This window comes from Palaemon carinicauda, chromosome 34 (genome assembly GCF_036898095.1).
Source record: "Palaemon carinicauda isolate YSFRI2023 chromosome 34, ASM3689809v2, whole genome shotgun sequence".
NCBI classification, from domain to species: Eukaryota; Metazoa; Arthropoda; class Malacostraca; order Decapoda; family Palaemonidae; genus Palaemon; species Palaemon carinicauda.
This window is the reverse complement of record NC_090758.1, coordinates 53,679,639-53,700,163: the sequence shown is the minus strand read 5'-3', so window position 1 is coordinate 53,700,163 and position 20,525 is coordinate 53,679,639. Positions and strand designations below refer to the sequence as shown.

At 35.3% G+C, this 20,525-nt stretch overlaps 3 protein-coding genes across 3 annotated transcripts; all 3 read right to left on the bottom strand.

Moving 5' to 3' along the window:
* Positions 1-2,003: 2,003 nt before the first annotated feature.
* On the bottom strand, positions 2,004-7,797 carry LOC137626934 (uncharacterized). The gene is made up of 2 exons (XM_068357919.1): positions 2,781-7,797; positions 2,004-2,368 (listed from the first exon to the last, which is right to left on the bottom strand). The coding sequence occupies exons 1-2, from the start codon at positions 7,795-7,797 to the stop codon at positions 2,004-2,006; spliced, it is 5,382 nt and encodes a 1,793-aa protein (XP_068214020.1).
* Positions 7,798-9,669: 1,872 nt separating this feature from the next.
* On the bottom strand, positions 9,670-15,463 carry LOC137626933 (uncharacterized). Its single transcript, XM_068357918.1, has 2 exons — positions 10,447-15,463; positions 9,670-10,223 (listed from the first exon to the last, which is right to left on the bottom strand). The coding sequence occupies exons 1-2, from the start codon at positions 15,461-15,463 to the stop codon at positions 9,670-9,672; spliced, it is 5,571 nt and encodes a 1,856-aa protein (XP_068214019.1).
* A 1,878-nt stretch (positions 15,464-17,341) lies between these two features.
* Positions 17,342-20,471, bottom strand: LOC137626932 (uncharacterized). Its single transcript, XM_068357917.1, has 2 exons — positions 18,119-20,471; positions 17,342-17,895 (listed from the first exon to the last, which is right to left on the bottom strand). Exons 1-2 carry the CDS (start codon positions 20,469-20,471, stop codon positions 17,342-17,344), a joined length of 2,907 nt encoding a protein of 968 aa, XP_068214018.1.
* Between the last annotated feature and the right edge of the window lie 54 nt (positions 20,472-20,525).

Sequence of the window (20,525 nt, the reverse complement as noted above, 5' to 3'; positions counted from 1 at the left end):
TATATATATATATATGTATATATATATATATATATATATATATATATATATATATATACATATATATATATATATATATATATATACATATATATATATATATATATATATATATATATATATATATATATATATATATATACTATACACACAGGCATATATATATATATATATATATATATATATATATATATATATATATATATATATGATGCACCTCCCTTTGTGATTGTTAACCTGATGAAAGGGTTAGTATATCACCATGACCAACAAAGCTGTACTATGGCTTCTCACAATAGCTATATTTGCTGTGAGCAATCAGACGTAAATCTCCCACCATCACCAATCCGCAGTTGACAAGCGTGGTGATGAAAACTTGCCAAACCACAGTCATGAATAAGGTATGGAAAAACTTTTTACTTGAAATCATGCAATGATATACAAATTAATGGTGACAGGGTAAATTAAAGAAATCGTTTAATTTATATTTAATTACAACAGTCAAAATGAAATAGAAAATTTATAACTGAGTAAAATAAAATTTAATCCCTTTGCTTGAGAGAATCCTTGTCCTTTGTGCACTGTAACCCTTCCAAACCGTGCTATATTCTTAGAGAGATGACCTTACGCCAGACACCACTCCAGCACAACATGGTCACCACTGAATTTTTCCATAACCTGACAATACAATGAAATATCTATAATAGAGGTCATGGCCATCTATGGTTTAGACTAAGGCGTAAGCCTTAAATGTTTTACTTAAATGTAAATATATAAAATGTAATAAATTAGATAGCAAAGATCGTAATATTCTTAGTATTTAGCTAAGTTTTAGGCTAGCCTGATACAAATTTAAAGTTATTTACTAGGATAAATGCCTAGCTTAAAATTTAGTATAAGTTTTTTCCAGTGCTTAGTCTACTTAGCCAACATATAAGCAAGCTCAATAGCTCAGTCTTAAAGTTTTTAGAAGTTTTTTAACGTTAATATATGAAAGAACTGAGTTACTCGTTAGCTTAACCTCTGATACTTAAACCTCGTTGAGTTTTACAAAAGTTAACAAGAAAATAACACTTATAACAATTATCAAGTTCCTTCTAAATATCACGATCTATCAGGTAATATTTTATAGGACGTGCAAGTTAGGTTAATGAACCGACAAAGTTCATATATAAGCAATTTGAGAATCGACTGAAACACGCGTAAATGTAACTCGATTCTTACCTCCAAACTGCTTAAAACCCGTCTCCTTTCTCTCCCCAAATCCTTCGGTAGTTTTGTTGAATTTCGCCTTCATCGTCAATGGTAGCTGTCCTCGGCAAACTTCTTAATAGTAAATCTTCATATTAATTATACCATTAAACTCTGTCATCCATGAAGACTATAAGCAGATCGGCTGATACATGTAGGAGTGTTCAACAACAGGTCCTGTCGTTCTGGTCTTGGAGTCACAACTGCTCTTCTGCGTTTTGGCAGTTATATCGTCACCTCTTCTTCGAGACATTATATGGTCGCCTCTGCTAAACTTTGTTATTTCGTTTATAGCTTTGGGTTTGAAAAGGTTAATCAAGAAAACATTTATCATGAATCAGTCAAATTAACTTTATGAACATGAACTTTAGCCACAATAAAGTAATAATAGTAAATCTAAATAGCTAATTACAACTTGGTGATTACGATTCATGAGAAGTAGAAGGAACTCAAAACATAAACTCCTAAATCCCATGCTTAACAAGAAACAAAATATTTTAAAAGGTATCCGGGAGTTTATGTAAATAAAAGAGAAATAACATACTGTCAAGTAAACAATAAATGTGAAATATATCTTTGATATATTTTGTATACTCCCAGCAACAATTTGATTAAAGTTTACTAAGTTTAATCAAAGAAACCATTTGTTCACCCTTTACTCACTCCCAGCAACAATTTCATTACACACTCTTTATAGCCCATGTGTATCTTACCCCAAAGAATATTGTAATATACATAACCATGTAAGCCTATTATACTAGGCCCTCTTGAACCAAGAGTTCTGTGTTTCTCATAGATTCAAGTGCAGCGGCCCGTTTACTTCTCTCTCTGACTTTTAATTGATCAATAGGTAATTCAGTTTCAACTTCAACAACAGTATGAAATCCTTCTTTAGGAAGAAGCAAAATGAGTGAATCTGTTGTCCTGTACACAACTTCACGAGACTTACCCTTAAGCACACGAGCTGCTTTTACTTCCCCTAGGTGATTTACTTCTGTCTTCTTTACTATACCAAGTGGATAAGTACTTGGTTTGCTTGCATCCTCTTTTAACAGAACAATATCTCCAACAGCCAAGGTTTTATGATTGATAGGTCTGTAACGATCCCTTTTATCTACTGCTTGATTAATGAGAGTTGCAAGAAATTCTGAATGATATGCCTCAACTAGTCTGTTTCTAGCTTGTCTAAGCTTATAGTAATTATCCTTAACATCATCAATAGCACTACTACCAGGTACCTAATTGGTGTCATCTGAAGAAGAATTCTGCAACTCGGGAATAATGTTCACTGATACCAGATCATAGCCTTTAAGTAAACACTCAGGAGTTATTGGTTTTTCTACATTATCAATACAAGCATCTCTCAGACTATCCTTAAAAGCAATTGGTCTTTTGTTAATAAGATGGACAGTTTGACAAATAAGGAAGTAAAAATCTTGATAATCTAGCAGTGTTCTTAATAGAACTAAAAATTAGCTTTTTCACCATTTTTACACAGCTTTCAACTAGCGAACCCAAAGAACTATTACCTTTGGCATAATGCTCGAACTTCAGGGGCTTAATGTCATTTTCTTCAAAGAAGGCATGCGTTTCAAAATCGTTGAGAAAGGTTCCAATGATTCTACTACCAGCAGTTAGCTGGGATCCCAAATCAGATATGCAAAATTCCGGGATGCCAAACTCATATATGTGTAGTTGGAAGGCCTTGAGAAAGTCTCGAGTATCAGCAGATAAACATATCTTCAAGTTGATGGCACGACTCCACAAACATGTCACGCATAATAACCAAATCTTCTTCCTTTCACCATTCCATATTACTGTATAAGGACCGATGTAATCTATGAAAATATACCTGTATGGAATAGGTGGTGGATTGCTCCGAAAATCCCTATAGGCACTCTGATTTGCTTTGATTGGTCTCTCATTAAGCCTTCTACAAGTTATACATTCTCTAAGTACCTTCTTTACTGTGGAATAAAAGTGGATTATCCAAAATTGCTTACGTAACTGAGCCAAGATCGAATACACACCAGCGTGTCCTAGACTAACATGCATATCACGAATAAGCAATTTAGTTAGCAAACTATGCTTAGGTAACAGCACAGGAAAGAAAATCTGTTCGTTTCTTCCGAATTTACTCCGGATTCTTAGCAAAGTGTCTTTGCTCTGGAAAATATTCATTTGAGTTACCAAATTGGGAATGTTTCTTTTTAATGTATGACTTTTCTTGAAGAATTCACAAACTTCTGGGAAGTTATTTTCCTGTTCTTTACCTATTATCTGCCTACATGCTAAAGCATAAAGATTTTTCTCCTTGACACAATTTCCCCAATGAACGTCGATTCCTTTATTTGTTAGTTTTTCTCTGATGGTTTTGATGAATTTCAACACCATCCTATGAACAGTTGCTAGCTTATGGAAACTGGAAAACTTAGTCAGGGGTATCAAGTGTTCAATGCTATTGATGTCTTTCTTGTTATTTTCTTTACTTTCAGAATCTGTTGAGACAGTGATTAAGGAAGTATCTTCCCTTTCAGGGCCGGGTACTTCATCTCTCTTTTCAAGGGGGTTTGGCACCTTGAAACTAAACTGAACCTCATTTTTATGAAGTTTCTTAAGAAACTCGGGTCCACCATGATACGCAGTCTTCTGAAGTCTCCTGTATGAGACACATCTACTAATATAATCTGCAGGATTATCATATGCATTCACAAATGAAAATGTTATTGGGAAAACTTGGCACAAGTCACCTATAGCTTTCAACCTATTTTGAATAAAAACTCCTTTCTTCTGCAATTTATCATATTTATATGTATAAGAGTAAAGCCAATTAAGAGCAACCATACTGTCTGAATATATCGCCATGCTCACAATTTTGATTGGAGTAATGACTGATTGACCAGCAAGTTCTTGAAATAAACTGATTACAGTCTCTGTGGCTAGTCCCAAAGCTTGAAATTCAATTACAGGAATGGTTTTCTTCTCTAACTGTTTGTTAACGACCCTGCTCTTGGCTGTCAAAAAACTTTTATTACCATTGAAGACATTTACAATATACACCACAGTTCCATAAATATCCTTACTTGCATCTGAAAATGCTACTAGTTTATAAGTACCATCTCTCCTACCCAGGAATCTAGGAATTACTACTTTAGGAGTAGAATTCACCTGTTTTCCAATAAGTGTCCATTCCCTTTTTAATGTTTCTGAGAGAGGGCTATCCCATGTGATAGTCTTGTCTTCTTGAAGCTTTTTAAGAAACAGCCTGGCCCTGTTCAAGATTGGTCCATAGATATTAAATATATCATAGATACTATTCAATGCTGACAAAATTGACCTCTTTGTGCTAGCTTGCGTATCGAGGAAAATCTTACCAGGGCCTAGTGTGTCTGCTTCCCTATCCCAAACCATGTCAAGCAACTTTTCCTCTTTGGGTGTTTCACTATCATAATCTCGGTCAATTATTTCTTGCAGTTCTGCATCGTTTGTTACGAATTGTTGCAATTCAAATTTGTATGGTCCAAAGATATTAGGGAGACAGTAGTACGCTTCATATAAAGCCTTGGCAGAGTTACACGAATATGACCCATTGTCCATGTAAATGGTATTATACAGCGATTTCTTTAAGTTAACCATTTCCTTGTTGTCACTCTCGACATCCAATATCAAGATCTTGAACAAAGCTAGCATGAGATGACAAGGGCTAGGCCTTAGGCCAAAACTTAAACGCTTGTTCCTATAGCCCACAACAGTAAAGTCACTCTTAAGAATATTTCGATACCATAAGAACAACAATCTATTCTGATCCTCTTCCTTGAGTCCTATCATCAAAAATGCCTTTTTCAAGTCAAAACAAATCATATGGGAGTCAAATCTCTGCATAATCAGAGAAGTTGCAATTTTGTGATTCAGACAAGGGCCTGGAAGCATACACTGATTGTGACTATAAGTGCTCTTCGCAGATTTGTTTTTCTCACACAAGTTAGACAGAAACACGACTCGACACTTAGTCGTGTCTCTGGCCATTTTGAACACAGGCATATGAGGCAAGAAACTAGCTTCTGGATGGTTATTTATAAAAGAATTAATATCTTCAATTTTCTCTATGATTCCCAGATTTTGTTGTTCTTTAAATACATCATTAACTATCTTTAAATGCTCAGGTTTATTCTTCATACGTGTTAAATTAGACTTCAGTATCATCCGGGATAAACTGAAGTTCTTCCCTAACAAATGGGATATCTTGTTGTTCCACATCAGTGGCATTACTAGTCTACCTTCTTCATCTCGTTCTGTACTATCAAGAACATACTTTACTAGCTTTTTATTGGTTTCTGTGTCATCTTCAGATAGCTGGGATTTTTCATAGTCCAGATATTCAATGCATTGCTTTTCAAGCATTTCTTCCGTAGCTTTAATCAATTCAGACTGCTTTAGCTTACCCTTTTTGTTAAAAATAGCATAGGTGGAATTAGTGTTGACTTCTTGAACTTTGATACTCGCCAGTGATCTGTTGGAAATCAAGTCAACATCGTCATCTCGAAGTTCAGACTGAGAGACTGCCAAAAAGATATGTTTATCGAGGAATTGTAATAGTCTATTAGTCTTGGCAGATTCCCCTACCATACAAAGTGTGTTTCCTTGAGTGCTAACCGCAGTATGTGAACTATTTCCAATATTAATGTTAGGTAAATAATCCAAGTTTTTCATCATTCTGTTAATATTACCTGTGAGCATGACACCAACTGGAGTGTCAAGATACACAGAGGGATTGCTTAATCCAAACTTGTGTGTAGTTAGCGACAGCAAAAAGTCAGCATCATTTCCCAAGATAAGACCAATGTTACCAATAGTGTCTACACTACCACTAAGAAACTTATCTGCTAAAATGTAATGTCTATCTTGAAATTCTTTAACAATGACATTTAAGCCCTCCAGTTTCAACTCTATATCAATACTGGGTACAACGACTGCTTCGATGGAATGCCATGCCCTACCTAACTTGAGAGGTACATTAACAATATCAGTTACAAGGTCCCTAGTAGAATTAAAACCATGAATAGTCATATGGACGTTTTTTGCTAAGACAGGGAACTTCATATGGTTTACATGCTTATCACAAATAAAATTTCTCTGGCTACCACAATCTCGTAAAACTCGAACCACATTATCTTCTTCAGCCACAGAACATGTAAAAGTTGGTAAAATTGCAGCACCACCAGTAACATTTTGATGAATTTCAGCTAATGTGAGGCTATTTAAAGTATGCTTCGGTTCTGGCTTTTTCCCACTAGTATGCATAGAGGTTTCAGTGGATTCAGTATTACTAGAATCAGAAGCTTTAGTACTGGAACTATTAAGCCTCTCCTTAGCAACACACAGGTATGTAAAATGCCATCCACTGCAATTTCTACACCTTTGGGTAAACTTGAATTTACACTGACGAGTCACATGATTATGATAGCCACACCTAACACAAGCATTCAGCTCTTTAAGTTTCTCTACTTTCATTTTAGGATTCGCAAAAACTGGGCAATTTACTAGCAAATGTGCGGTATCTTGCTTACCATCCTTTGTACATAGGATACATGACTTATATTTAGGGCTAACACTAACTTTGGTTGCGAGAGTTGTGCTTGATTCTATATTCTTAGTCCTAGTTTTCTCCTTTTGCTCAAAATTTCTTTCATTCGTTCTGTTATACCTCTCAACAGCCTCAAATATGTTACTTTCAATTTCACTTAATGAGGGTTTGCTTTCATTTGTTATCTGAATTAGTAAAGATTGAAAGCGATCATTAAGACCATGCCATATGAAGTACTGGAGAACATCGTCAACTTTGACGTCAAGCTTTTTGAATGCATTCATAATAGTTTTCATCGAGGCTACAAAGGCATATGGATCACCTGATAAAGTTAACTTCAATTCTACAAGTTTCTTAATTGCATCATATTTTTGTGTTAATGGAGTTGCAAATGCTTGCAATAATAATTTCTTTGCCTCGTCATATGACTGGTTATCAATATCAAGAGAATCCACAAGTGCCTTTGGAGACTTTGACAACTGATTTCGTAGATACATAAACTTCAAGTGATTTGACCAATTTTGTTTGTCAGTCAATTTTTCAAATTCATAAAAGAACTTTACTAAACACTGACCCTTGGTGTTGTCATATTCAGGTAAAGGAACTTGAGGCATCCTTAACTCATTCTTAAGGTTAACTACCGGGGTAGGCGTGGTTACAGTTTCTAAACTAGAAGCCTGTTGCCTTTGTAAACTTAATAAAGCCGACATTATCTTTTTCTGGTAGTCTTCATCTGTGAAAATCTTTTGTTCAATGGAGCTTTCGTCTTCCTTATCTATGACATAGTTCAATATTTCCTGGTCTAACCCTAACAGTTCTTTTTCTAACTGTTCAAGTCTGTGAATATACAAAAGTCTATCTTGGTCAGACAATCCTTCGAGATTCGATTGAACTGTATTATATATCTTTGTTACTCTTTGCCGAGCGTAAGAACGCCGTTTCTTCAATATATCCTCAGACATGTTAATAATTCTACAAAGTTAATCTAATACCAAACCTAGATAAACACAAGTTTCTAGCAATAACGAATATTTATCCGTGTTACAAAACACATATATTCACTTCAATAAAAATATTCAAATAATGAGCACAAATTTGATGCTTTCACTACATATACCAATAAGCCTATATCAAATATGAAAAATAAAGAAGCCGAGGACAGCCCCACCCACAATAAAAGGCTTACAACACAAAGGACAGGGAGGTTAAGGATTGCACGTATCCTGTCACGGTCGCCATATGGAAAAACATATCATGCAATGATATACAAATTAATGGTGACAGGGTAAATTAAAGAAATCGTTTAATTTATATTTAATTACAACAGTCAAAATGAAATAGAAAATTTATAACTGAGTAAAATAAAATTTAATCCCTTTGCTTGAGAGAATCCTTGTCCTTTGTGCACTGTAACCCTTCCAAACCGTGCTATATTCTTAGAGAGATGACCTTACGCCAGACACCACTCCAGCACAACATGGTCACCACTGAATTTTTCCATAACCTGACAATACAATGAAATATCTATAATAGAGGTCATGGCCATCTATGGTTTAGACTAAGGCGTAAGCCTTAAATGTTTTACTTAAATGTAAATATATAAAATGTAATAAATTAGATAGCAAAGATCGTAATATTCTTAGTATTTAGCTAAGTTTTAGGCTAGCCTGATACAAATTTAAAGTTATTTACTAGGATAAATGCCTAGCTTAAAATTTAGTATAAGTTTTTTCCAGTGCTTAGTCTACTTAGCCAACATATAAGCAAGCTCAATAGCTCAGTCTTAAAGTTTTTAGAAGTTTTTTAACGTTAATATATGAAAGAACTGAGTTACTCGTTAGCTTAACCTCTGATACTTAAACCTCGTTGAGTTTTACAAAAGTTAACAAGAAAATAACACTTATAACAATTATCAAGTTCCTTCTAAATATCACGATCTATCAGGTAATATTTTATAGGACGTGCAAGTTAGGTTAATGAACCGACAAAGTTCATATATACTGTAAGCAATTTGAAAATCGACTGAAACACGCGTAAATGTAACTCGATTCTTACCTCCAAACTGCTTAAAACCCGTCTCCTTTCTCTCCCCAAATCCTTCGGTAGTTTTGTTGAATTTCGCCTTCATCGTCAATGGTAGCTGTCCTCGGCAAACTTCTTAATAGTAAATCTTCATATTAATTATACCATTAAACTCTGTCATCCATGAAGACTATAAGCAGATCGGCTGATACATGTAGGAGTGTTCAACAACAGGTCCTGTCGTTCTGGTCTTGGAGTCACAACTGCTCTTCTGCGTTTTGGCAGTTATATCGTCACCTCTTCTTCGAGACATTATATGGTCGCCTCTGCTAAACTTTGTTATTTCGTTTATAGCTTTGGGTTTGAAAAGGTTAATCAAGAAAACATTTATCATGAATCAGTCAAATTAACTTTATGAACATGAACTTTAGCCACAATAAAGTAATAATAGTAAATCTAAATAGCTAATTACAACTTGGTGATTACGATTCATGAGAAGTAGAAGGAACTCAAAACATAAACTCCTAAATCCCATGCTTAACAAGAAACAAAATATTTTAAAAGGTATCCGGGAGTTTATGTAAATAAAAGAGAAATAACATACTGTCAAGTAAACAATAAATGTGAAATATATCTTTGATATATTTTGTATACTCCCAGCAACAATTTGATTAAAGTTTACTAAGTTTAATCAAAGAAACCATTTGTTCACCCTTTACTCACTCCCAGCAACAATTTCATTACACACTCTTTATAGCCCATGTGTATCTTACCCCAAAGAATATTGTAATATACATAACCATGTAAGCCTATTATACTAGGCCCTCTTGAACCAAGAGTTCTGTGTTTCTCATAGATTCAAGTGCAGCGGCCCGTTTACTTCTCTCTCTGACTTTTAATTGATCAATAGGTAATTCAGTTTCAACTTCAACAACAGTATGAAATCCTTCTTTAGGAAGAAGCAAAATGAGTGAATCTGTTGTCCTGTACACAACTTCACGAGACTTACCCTTAAGCACACGAGCTGCTTTTACTTCCCCTAGGTGATTTACTTCTGTCTTCTTTACTATACCAAGTGGATAAGTACTTGGTTTGCTTGCATCCTCTTTTAACAGAACAATATCTCCAACAGCCAAGGTTTTATGATTGATAGGTCTGTAACGATCCCTTTTATCTACTGCTTGATTAATGAGAGTTGCAAGAAATTCTGAATGATATGCCTCAACTAGTCTGTTTCTAGCTTGTCTAAGCTTATAGTAATTATCCTTAACATCATCAATAGCACTACTACCAGGCACCCAATTGGTGTCATCTGAAGAAGAATTCTGTAACTCGGGAATAATGTTCACTGATACCAGATCATAGCCTTTAAGTAAACACTCAGGAGTTATTGGTTTTTCTACATTATCAATACAAGCATCTCTCAGACTATCCTTAAAAGCAATTGGTCTTTTGTTAATAAGATGGACAGTTTGACAAATAAGGAAGTAAAAATCTTGATAATCTAGCAGTGTTCTTAATAGAACTAAAAATTAGCTTTTTCACCATTTTTACACAGCTTTCAACTAGCGAACCCAAAGAACTATTACCTTTGGCATAATGCTCGAACTTCAGGGGCTTAATGTCATTTTCTTCAAAGAAGGCATGCGTTTCAAAATCGTTGAGAAAGGTTCCAATGATTCTACTACCAGCAGTTAGCTGGGATCCCAAATCAGATATGCAAAATTCCGGGATGCCAAACTCATATATGTGTAGTTGGAAGGCCTTGAGAAAGTCTCGAGTATCAGCAGATAAACATATCTTCAAGTTGATGGCACGACTCCACAAACATGTCACGCATAATAACCAAATCTTCTTCCTTTCACCATTCCATATTACTGTATAAGGACCGATGTAATCTATGAAAATATACCTGTATGGAATAGGTGGTGGATTGCTCCGAAAATCCCTATAGGCACTCTGATTTGCTTTGATTGGTCTCTCATTAAGCCTTCTACAAGTTATACATTCTCTAAGTACCTTCTTTACTGTGGAATAAAAGTGGATTATCCAAAATTGCTTACGTAACTGAGCCAAGATCGAATACACACCAGCGTGTCCTAGACTAACATGCATATCACGAATAAGCAATTTAGTTAGCAAACTATGCTTAGGTAACAGCACAGGAAAGAAAATCTGTTCGTTTCTTCCGAATTTACTCCGGATTCTTAGCAAAGTGTCTTTGCTCTGGAAAATATTCATTTGAGTTACCAAATTGGGAATGTTTCTTTTTAATGTATGACTTTTCTTGAAGAATTCACAAACTTCTGGGAAGTTATTTTCCTGTTCTTTACCTATTATCTGCCTACATGCTAAAGCATAAAGATTTTTCTCCTTGACACAATTTCCCCAATGAACGTCGATTCCTTTATTTGTTAGTTTTTCTCTGATGGTTTTGATGAATTTCAACACCATCCTATGAACAGTTGCTAGCTTATGGAAACTGGAAAACTTAGTCAGGGGTATCAAGTGTTCAATGCTATTGATGTCTTTCTTGTTATTTTCTTTACTTTCAGAATCTGTTGAGACAGTGATTAAGGAAGTATCTTCCCTTTCAGGGCCAGGTACTTCATCTCTCTTTTCAAGGGGGTTTGGCACCTTGAAACTAAACTGAACCTCATTTTTATGAAGTTTCTTAAGAAACTCGGGTCCACCATGATACGCAGTCTTCTGAAGTCTCCTGTATGAGACACATCTACTAATATAATCTGCAGGATTATCATATGCATTCACAAATGAAAATGTTATTGGGAAAACTTGGCACAAGTCACCTATAGCTTTCAACCTATTTTGAATAAAAACTCCTTTCTTCTGCAATTTATCATATTTATATGTATAAGAGTAAAGCCAATTAAGAGCAACCATACTGTCTGAATATATCGCCATGCTCACAATTTTGATTGGAGTAATGACTGATTGACCAGCAAGTTCTTGAAATAAACTGATTACAGTCTCTGTGGCTAGTCCCAAAGCTTGAAATTCAATTACAGGAATGGTTTTCTTCTCTAACTGTTTGTTAACGACCCTGCTCTTGGCTGTCAAAAAACTTTTATTACCATTGAAGACATTTACAATATACACCACAGTTCCATAAATATCCTTACTTGCATCTGAAAATGCTACTAGTTTATAAGTACCATCTCTCCTACCCAGGAATCTAGGAATTACTACTTTAGGAGTAGAATTCAACTGTTTTCCAATAAGTGTCCATTCCCTTTTTAATGGTTCTGAGAGAGGGCTATCCCATGTGATAGTCTTGTCTTCTTGAAGCTTTTTAAGAAACAGCCTGGCCCTGTTCAAGATTGGTCCATAGATATTAAATATATCATAGATACTATTCAATGCTGACAAAATTGACCTCTTTGTGCTAGCTTGCGTATCGAGGAAAATCTTACCAGGGCCTAGTGTGTCTGCTTCCCTATCCCAAACCATGCCGAGCAACTTTTCCTCTTTGGGTGTTTCACTATCATAATCTCGGTCAATTATTTCTTGCAGTTCTGCATCGTTTGTTACGAATTGTTGCAATTCAAATTTGTATGGTCCAAAGATATTAGGGAGACAGTAGTACGCTTCATATAAAGCCTTGGCAGAGTTACACGAATATGACCCATTGTCCATGTAAATGGTATTATACAGCGATTTCTTTAAGTTAACCATTTCCTTGTTGTCACTCTCGACATCCAATATCAAGATCTTGAACAAAGCTAGCATGAGATGACAAGGGCTAGGCCTTAGGCCAAAACTTAAACGCTTGTTCCTATAGCCCACAACAGTAAAGTCACCCTTAAGAATATTTCGATACCATAAGAACAACAATCTATTCTGATCCTCTTCCTTGAGTCCTATCATCAAAAATGCCTTTTTCAAGTCAAAACAAATCATATGGGAGTCAAATCTCTGCATAATCAGAGAAGTTGTAATTTTGTGATTCAGACAAGGGCCTGGAAGCATACACTGATTGTGACTATAAGTGCTCTTCGCAGATTTGTTTTTCTCACACAAGTTAGACAGAAACACGACTCGACACTTAGTCGTGTCTCTGGCCATTTTGAACACAGGCATATGAGGCAAGAAACTAGCTTCTGGATGTTCATTTATAAAAGAATTAATATCTTCAATTTTCTCTATGATTCCCAGATTTTGTTGTTCTTTAAATAAATCATTAACCATCTTTAAATGCTCAGGTTTATTCTTCATACGTGTTAAATTAGACTTCAGTATCATCCGGGATAAACTGAAGTTCTTACCTAACAAATGGGATATCTTGTTGTTCCACATCAGTGGCATTACTAGTCTACCCTCTTCATCTCGTTCTGTACTATCAAGAACATACTTTACTAGCTTTTTATTGGTTTCTGTGTCATCTTCAGATAGCTGGGATTTTTCATAGTCCAGATATTCAATGCATTGCTTTTCAAGCATTTCTTCCGTAGCTTTAATCAATTCAGACTGCTTTAGCTTACCCTTTTTGTTAAAAATAGCATAGGTGGAATTAGTGTTGACTTCTTGAACTTTGATACTCGCCAGTGATCTGTTGGATATCAAGTCAACATCGTCATCTCGAAGTTCAGACTGAGAGACTGCCAAAAAGATATGTTTATCGAGGAATTGTAATAGTCTATTAGTCTTGGCAGATTCCCCTACCATACAAAGTGTGTTTCCTTGAGTGCTAACCGCAGTATGTGAACTATTTCCAATATTAATGTTAGGTAAATAATCCAAGTTTTTCATCATTCTGTTAATATTACCTGTGAGCATGACACCAACTGGAGTGTCAAGATACACAGAGGGATTGCTTAATCCAAACTTGTGTGTAGTTAGCGACAGCAAAAAGTCAGCATCATTTCCCAAGATAAGACCAATGTTACCAATAGTGTCTACACTACCACTAAGAAACTTATCTGCTAAAATGTAATGTCTATCTTGAAATTCTTTAACAATGACATTTAAGCCCTCCAGTTTCAACTCTATATCAATACTGGGTACAACGACTGCTTCGATGGAATGCCATGCCCTACCTAACTTGAGAGGTACATTAACAATATCAGTTACAAGGTCCCTAGTAGAATTAAAACCATGAATAGTCATATGGACGTTTTTTGCTAAGACAGGGAACTTCATATGGTTTACATGCTTATCACAAATAAAATTTCTCTGGCTACCACAATCTCGTAAAACTCGAACCACATTATCTTCTTCAGCCACAGAACATGTAAAAGTTGGTAAAATTGCAGCACCACCAGTAACATTTTGATGAATTTCAGCTAATGTGAGGCTATTTAAAGTATGCTTCGGTTCTGGCTTTTTCCCACTAGTATGCATAGAGGTTTCAGTGGATTCAGTATTACTAGAATCAGAAGCTTTAGTACTGGAACTATTAAGCCTCTCCTTAGCAACACACAGGTATGTAAAATGCCATCCACTGCAATTTCTACACCTTTGGGTAAACTTGAATTTACACTGACGAGTCACATGATTATGATAGCCACACCTAACACAAGCATTCAGCTCTTTAAGTTTCTCTACTTTCATTTTAGGATTCGCAAAAACTGGGCAATTTACTAGCAAATGTGCGGTATCTTGCTTACCATCCTTTGTACATAGGATACATGACTTATATTTAGGGCTAACACTAACTTTGGTTGCGAGAGTTGTGCTTGATTCTATATTCTTAGTCCTAGTTTTCTCCTTTTGCTCAAAATTTCTTTCATTCGTTCTGTTATACCTCTCAACAGCCTCAAATATGTTACTTTCAATTTCACTTAATGAGGGTTTGCTTTCATTTGTTATCTGAATTAGTAAAGATTGAAAGCGATCATTAAGACCATGCCATATGAAGTACTGGAGAACATCGTCAACTTTGACGTCAAGCTTTTTGAATGCATTCATAATAGTTTTCATCGAGGCTACAAAGGCATATGGATCACCTGATAAAGTTAACTTCAATTCTACAAGTTTCTTAATTGCATCATATTTTTGTGTTAATGGAGTTGCAAATGCTTGCAATAATAATTTCTTTGCCTCGTCATATGACTGGTTATCAATATCAAGAGAATCCACAAGTGCCTTTGGAGACTTTGACAACTGATTTCGTAGATACATAAACTTCAAGTGATTTGACCAATTTTGTTTGTCAGTCAATTTTTCAAATTCATAAAAGAACTTTACTAAACACTGACCCTTGGTGTTGTCATATTCAGGGAAAGGAACTTGAGGCATCCTTAACTTATTCTTAAGGTTAACTACCGGGGTAGGCGTGGTTACAGTTTCTAAACTAGAAGCCTGTTGCCTTTGTAAACTTAATAAAGCCGACATTATCTTTTTCTGGTAGTCTTCATCTGTGAAAATCTTTTGTTCAATGGAGCTTTCGTCTTCCTTATCTATGACATAGTTCAATATTTCCTGGTCTAACCCTAACAGTTCTTTTTCTAACTGTTCAAGTCTGTGAATATACAAAAGTCTATCTTGGTCAGACAATCCTTCGAGATTCGATTGAACTGTATTATATATCTTTGTTACTCTTTGCCGAGCGTAAGAACGCCGTTTCTTCAATATATCCTCAGACATGTTAATAATTCTACAAAGTTAATCTAATACCAAACCTAGATAAACACAAATCAAAGTTTCTAGCAATAACGAATATTTATCCGTGTTACAAAACACATATATTCACTTCAATAAAAATATTCAAATAATGAGCACAAATTTGATGCTTTCACTACATATACCAATAAGCCTATATCAAATATGAAAAATAAAGAAGCCGAGGACAGCCCCACCCACAATAAAAGGCTTACAACACAAAGGACAGGGAGGTTAAGGATTGCACGTATCCTGTCACGGTCGCCATATGGAAAAACATATCATGCAATGATATACAAATTAATGGTGACAGGGTAAATTAAAGAAATCGTTTAATTTATATTTAATTACAACAGTCAAAATGAAATAGAAAATTTATAACTGAGTAAAATAAAATTTAATCCCTTTGCTTGAGAGAATCCTTGTCCTTTGTGCACTGTAACCCTTCCAAACCGTGCTATATTCTTAGAGAGATGACCTTACGCCAGACACCACTCCAGCACAACATGGTCACCACTGAATTTTTCCATAACCTGACAATACAATGAAATATCTATAATAGAGGTCATGGCCATCTATGGTTTAGACTAAGGCGTAAGCCTTAAATGTTTTACTTAAATGTAAATATATAAAATGTAATAAATTATATAGCAAAGATCGTAATATTCTTAGTATTTAGCTAAGTTTTAGGCTAGCCTGATTCAAATTTAAAGTTATTTACTAAGATATATGCCTAGCTTAAAATTTAGTATAAGTTTTTTCCAGTGCTTAGTCTACTTAGCCAACATATAAGCAAGCTCAATAGCTCAGTCTTAAAGTTTTTAGAAGTTTTTTAACGTTAATATATGAAAGAACTGAGTTACTCGTTAGCTTAACCTCTGATACTTAAACCTCGTTGAGTTTTACAAAAGTTCACAAGAAAATAACACTTATAACAATTATCAAGTTCCTTCTAAATATCACGAACTATCAGGTAATATTTTATAGGACGTGCAAGTTAGGTTAATGAACCGACAAAGTTCATATATACTGTAAGCAATTTGAAAATCGACTGAAACACGCGTAAATGTAACTCGATTCTTACCTCCAAACTGCTTAAAACCCGTCTCCTTTCTCTCCCCAAATCCTTCGGTAGTTTTGTTGAATTTCGCCTTCATCGTCAATGGTAGCTGTCCTCGGCAAACTTCTTAATAGTAAATCTTCATATTAATTATACCATTAAACTCTGTCATCCATGAAGACTATAAGCAGATCGGCTGATACATGTAGGAGTGTTCAACAACAGGTCCTGTCGTTCTGGTCTTCGAGTCACAACTGCTCTTCTGCGTTTTGGCAGTTATATCGTCACCTCTTCTTCGAGACATTATATGGTCGCCTCTGCTAAACTTTGTTATTTCGTTTATAGCTTTGGGTTTGAAAAGGTTAATCAAGAAAACATTTATCATGAATCAGTCAAATTAACTTTATGAACATGAACTTTAGCCACAATAAAGTAATAATAGTAAATCTAAATAGCTAATTACAACTTGGTGATTACGATTCATGAGAAGTAGAAGGAACTCAAAACATAAACTCCTAAATCCCATGCTTAACAAGAAACAAAATATTTTAAAAGGTATCCGGGAGTTTATGTAAATAAAAGAGAAATAACATACTGTCAAGTAAACAATAAATGTGAAATATATCTTTGATATATTTTGTATACTCCCAGCAACAATTTGATTAAAGTTTACTAAGTTTAATCAAAGAAACCATTTGTTCACCCTTTACTCACTCCCAGCAACAATTTCATTACACACTCTTTATAGCCCATGTGTATCTTACCCCAAAGAATATGGTAATATACATAACCATGTAAGCCTATTATACTAGGCCCTCTTGAACCAAGAGTTCTGTGTTTCTCATAGATTCAAGTGCAGCGGCCCGTTTACTTCTCTCTCTGACTTTTAATTGATCAATAGGTAATTCAGTTTCAACTTCAACAACAGTATGAAATCCTTCTTTAGGAAGAAGCAAAATGAGTGAATCTGTTGTCCTGTACACAACTTCACGAGACTTACCCTTAAGCACACGAGCTGCTTTTACTTCCCCTAGGTGATTTACTTCTGTCTTCTTTACTATACCAAGTGGATAAGTACTTGGTTTGCTTGCATCCTCTTTTAACAGAACAATATCTCCAACAGCCAAGGTTTTATGATTGATAGGTCTGTAACGATCCCTTTTATCTACTGCTTGATTAATGAGAGTTGCAAGAAATTCTGAATGATATGCCTCAACTAGTCTGTTTCTAGCTTGTCTAAGCTTATAGTAATTATCCTTAACATCATCAATAGCACTACTACCAGGCACCCAATTGGTGTCATCTGAAGAAGAATTCTGCAACTCGGGAATAATGTTCACTGATACCAGATCATAGCCTTTAAGTAAACACTCAGGAGTTATTGGTTTTTCTACATTATCAATACAAGCATCTCTCAGACTATCCTTAAAAGCAATTGGTCTTTTGTTAATAAGATGGACAGTTTGACAAATAAGGAAGTAAAAATCTTGATAATCTAGCAGTGTTCTTAATAGAACTAAAAATTAGCTTTTTCACCATTTTTACACAGCTTTCAACTAGCGAACCCAAAGAACTATTACCTTTGGCATAATGCTCGAACTTCAGGGGCTTAATGTCATTTTCTTCAAAGAAGGCATGCGTTTCAAAATCGTTGAGAAAGGTTCCAATGATTCTACTACCAGCAGTTAGCTGGGATCCCAAATCAGATATGCAAAATTCCGGGATGCCAAACTCATATATGTGTAGTTGGAAGGCCTTGAGAAAGTCTCGAGTATCAGCAGATAAACATATCTTCAAGTTGATGGCACGACTCCACAAACATGTCACGCATAATAACCAAATCTTCTTCCTTTCACCATTCCATATTACTGTATAAGGACCGATGTAATCTATGAAAATATACCTGTATGGAATAGGTGGTGGATTGCTCCGAAAATCCCTATAGGCACTCTGATTTGCTTTGATTGGTCTCTCATTAAGCCTTCTACAAGTTATACATTCTCTAAGTACCTTCTTTACTGTGGAATAAAAGTGGATTATCCAAAATTGCTTACGTAACTGAGCCAAGATCGAATACACACCAGCGTGTCCTAGACTAACATGCATATCACGAATAAGCAATTTAGTTAGCAAACTATGCTTAGGTAACAGCACAGGAAAGAAAATCTGTTCGTTTCTTCCGAATTTACTCCGGATTCTTAGCAAAGTGTCTTTGCTCTGGAAAATATTCATTTGAGTTACCAAATTGGGAATGTTTCTTTTTAATGTATGACTTTTCTTGAAGAATTCACAAACTTCTGGGAAGTTATTTTCCTGTTCTTTACCTATTATCTGCCTACATGCTAAAGCATAAAGATTTTTCTCCTTGACACAATTTCCCCAATGAACGTCGATTCCTTTATTTGTTAGTTTTTCTCTGATGGTTTTGATGAATTTCAACACCATCCTATGAACAGTTGCTAGCTTATGGAAACTGGAAAACTTAGTCAGGGGTATCAAGTGTTCAATGCTATTGATGTCTTTCTTGTTATTTTCTTTACTTTCAGAATCTGTTGAGACAGTGATTAAGGAAGTATCTTCCCTTTCAGGGCCAGGTACTTCATCTCTCTTTTCAAGGGGGTTTGGCACCTTGAAACTAAACTGAACCTCATTTTTATGAAGTTTCTTAAGAAACTCGGGTCCACCATGATACGCAGTCTTCTGAAGTCTCCTGTATGAGACACATCTACTAATATAATCTGCAGGATTATCATATGCATTCACAAATGAAAATGTTATTGGGAAAACTTGGCACAAGTCACCTATAGCTTTCAACCTATTTTGAATAAAAACTCCTTTCTTCTGCAATTTATCATATTTATATGTATAAGAGTAAAGCCAATTAAGAGCAACCATACTGTCTGAATATATCGCCATGCTCACAATTTTGATTGGAGTAATGACTGATTGACCAGCAAGTTCTTGAAATAAACTGATTACAGTCTCTGTGGCTAGTCCCAAAGCTTGAAATTCAATTACAGGAATGGTTTTCTTCTCTAACTGTTTGTTAACGACCCTGCTCTTGGCTGTCAAAAAACTTTTATTACCATTGAAGACATTTACAATATACACCACAGTTCCATAAATATCCTTACTTGCATCTGAAAATGCTACTAGTTTATAAGTACCATCTCTCCTACCCAGGAATCTAGGAATTACTACTTTAGGAGTAGAATTCACCTGTTTTCCAATAAGTGTCCATTCCCTTTTTAATGTTTCTGAGAGAGGGCTATCCCATGTGATAGTCTTGTCTTCTTGAAGCTTTTTAAGAAACAGCCTGGCCCTGTTCAAGATTGGTCCATAGATATTAAATATATCATAGATACTATTCAATGCTGACAAAATTGACCTCTTTGTGCTAGCTTGCGTATCGAGGAAAATCTTACCAGGGCCTAGTGTGTCTGCTTCCCTATCCCAAACCATGCCGAGCAACTTTTCCTCTTTGGGTGTTTCACTATCATAATCTCGGTCAATTATTTCTTGCAGTTCTGCATCGTTTGTTACGAATTGTTGCAATTCAAATTTGTATGGTCCAAAGATATTAGGGAGACAGTAGTACGCTTCATATAAAGCCTTGGCAGAGTTACACGAATATGACCCATTGTCCATGTAAATGGTATTATACAGCGATTTCTTTAAGTTAACCATTTCCTTGTTGTCACTCTCGACATCCAATATCAAGATCTTGAACAAAGCTAGCATGAGATGACAAGGGCTAGGCCTTAGGCCAAAACTTAAACGCTTGTTCCTATAGCCCACAACAGTAAAGTCACCCTTAAGAATATTTCGATACCATAAGAACAACAATCTATTCTGATCCTCTTTCTTGAGTCCTATCATCAAAAATGCCTTTTTCAAGTCAAAACAAATCATATGGGAGTCAAATCTCTGCATAATCAGAGAAGTTGTAATTTTGTGATTCAGACAAGGGCCTGGAAGCATACACTG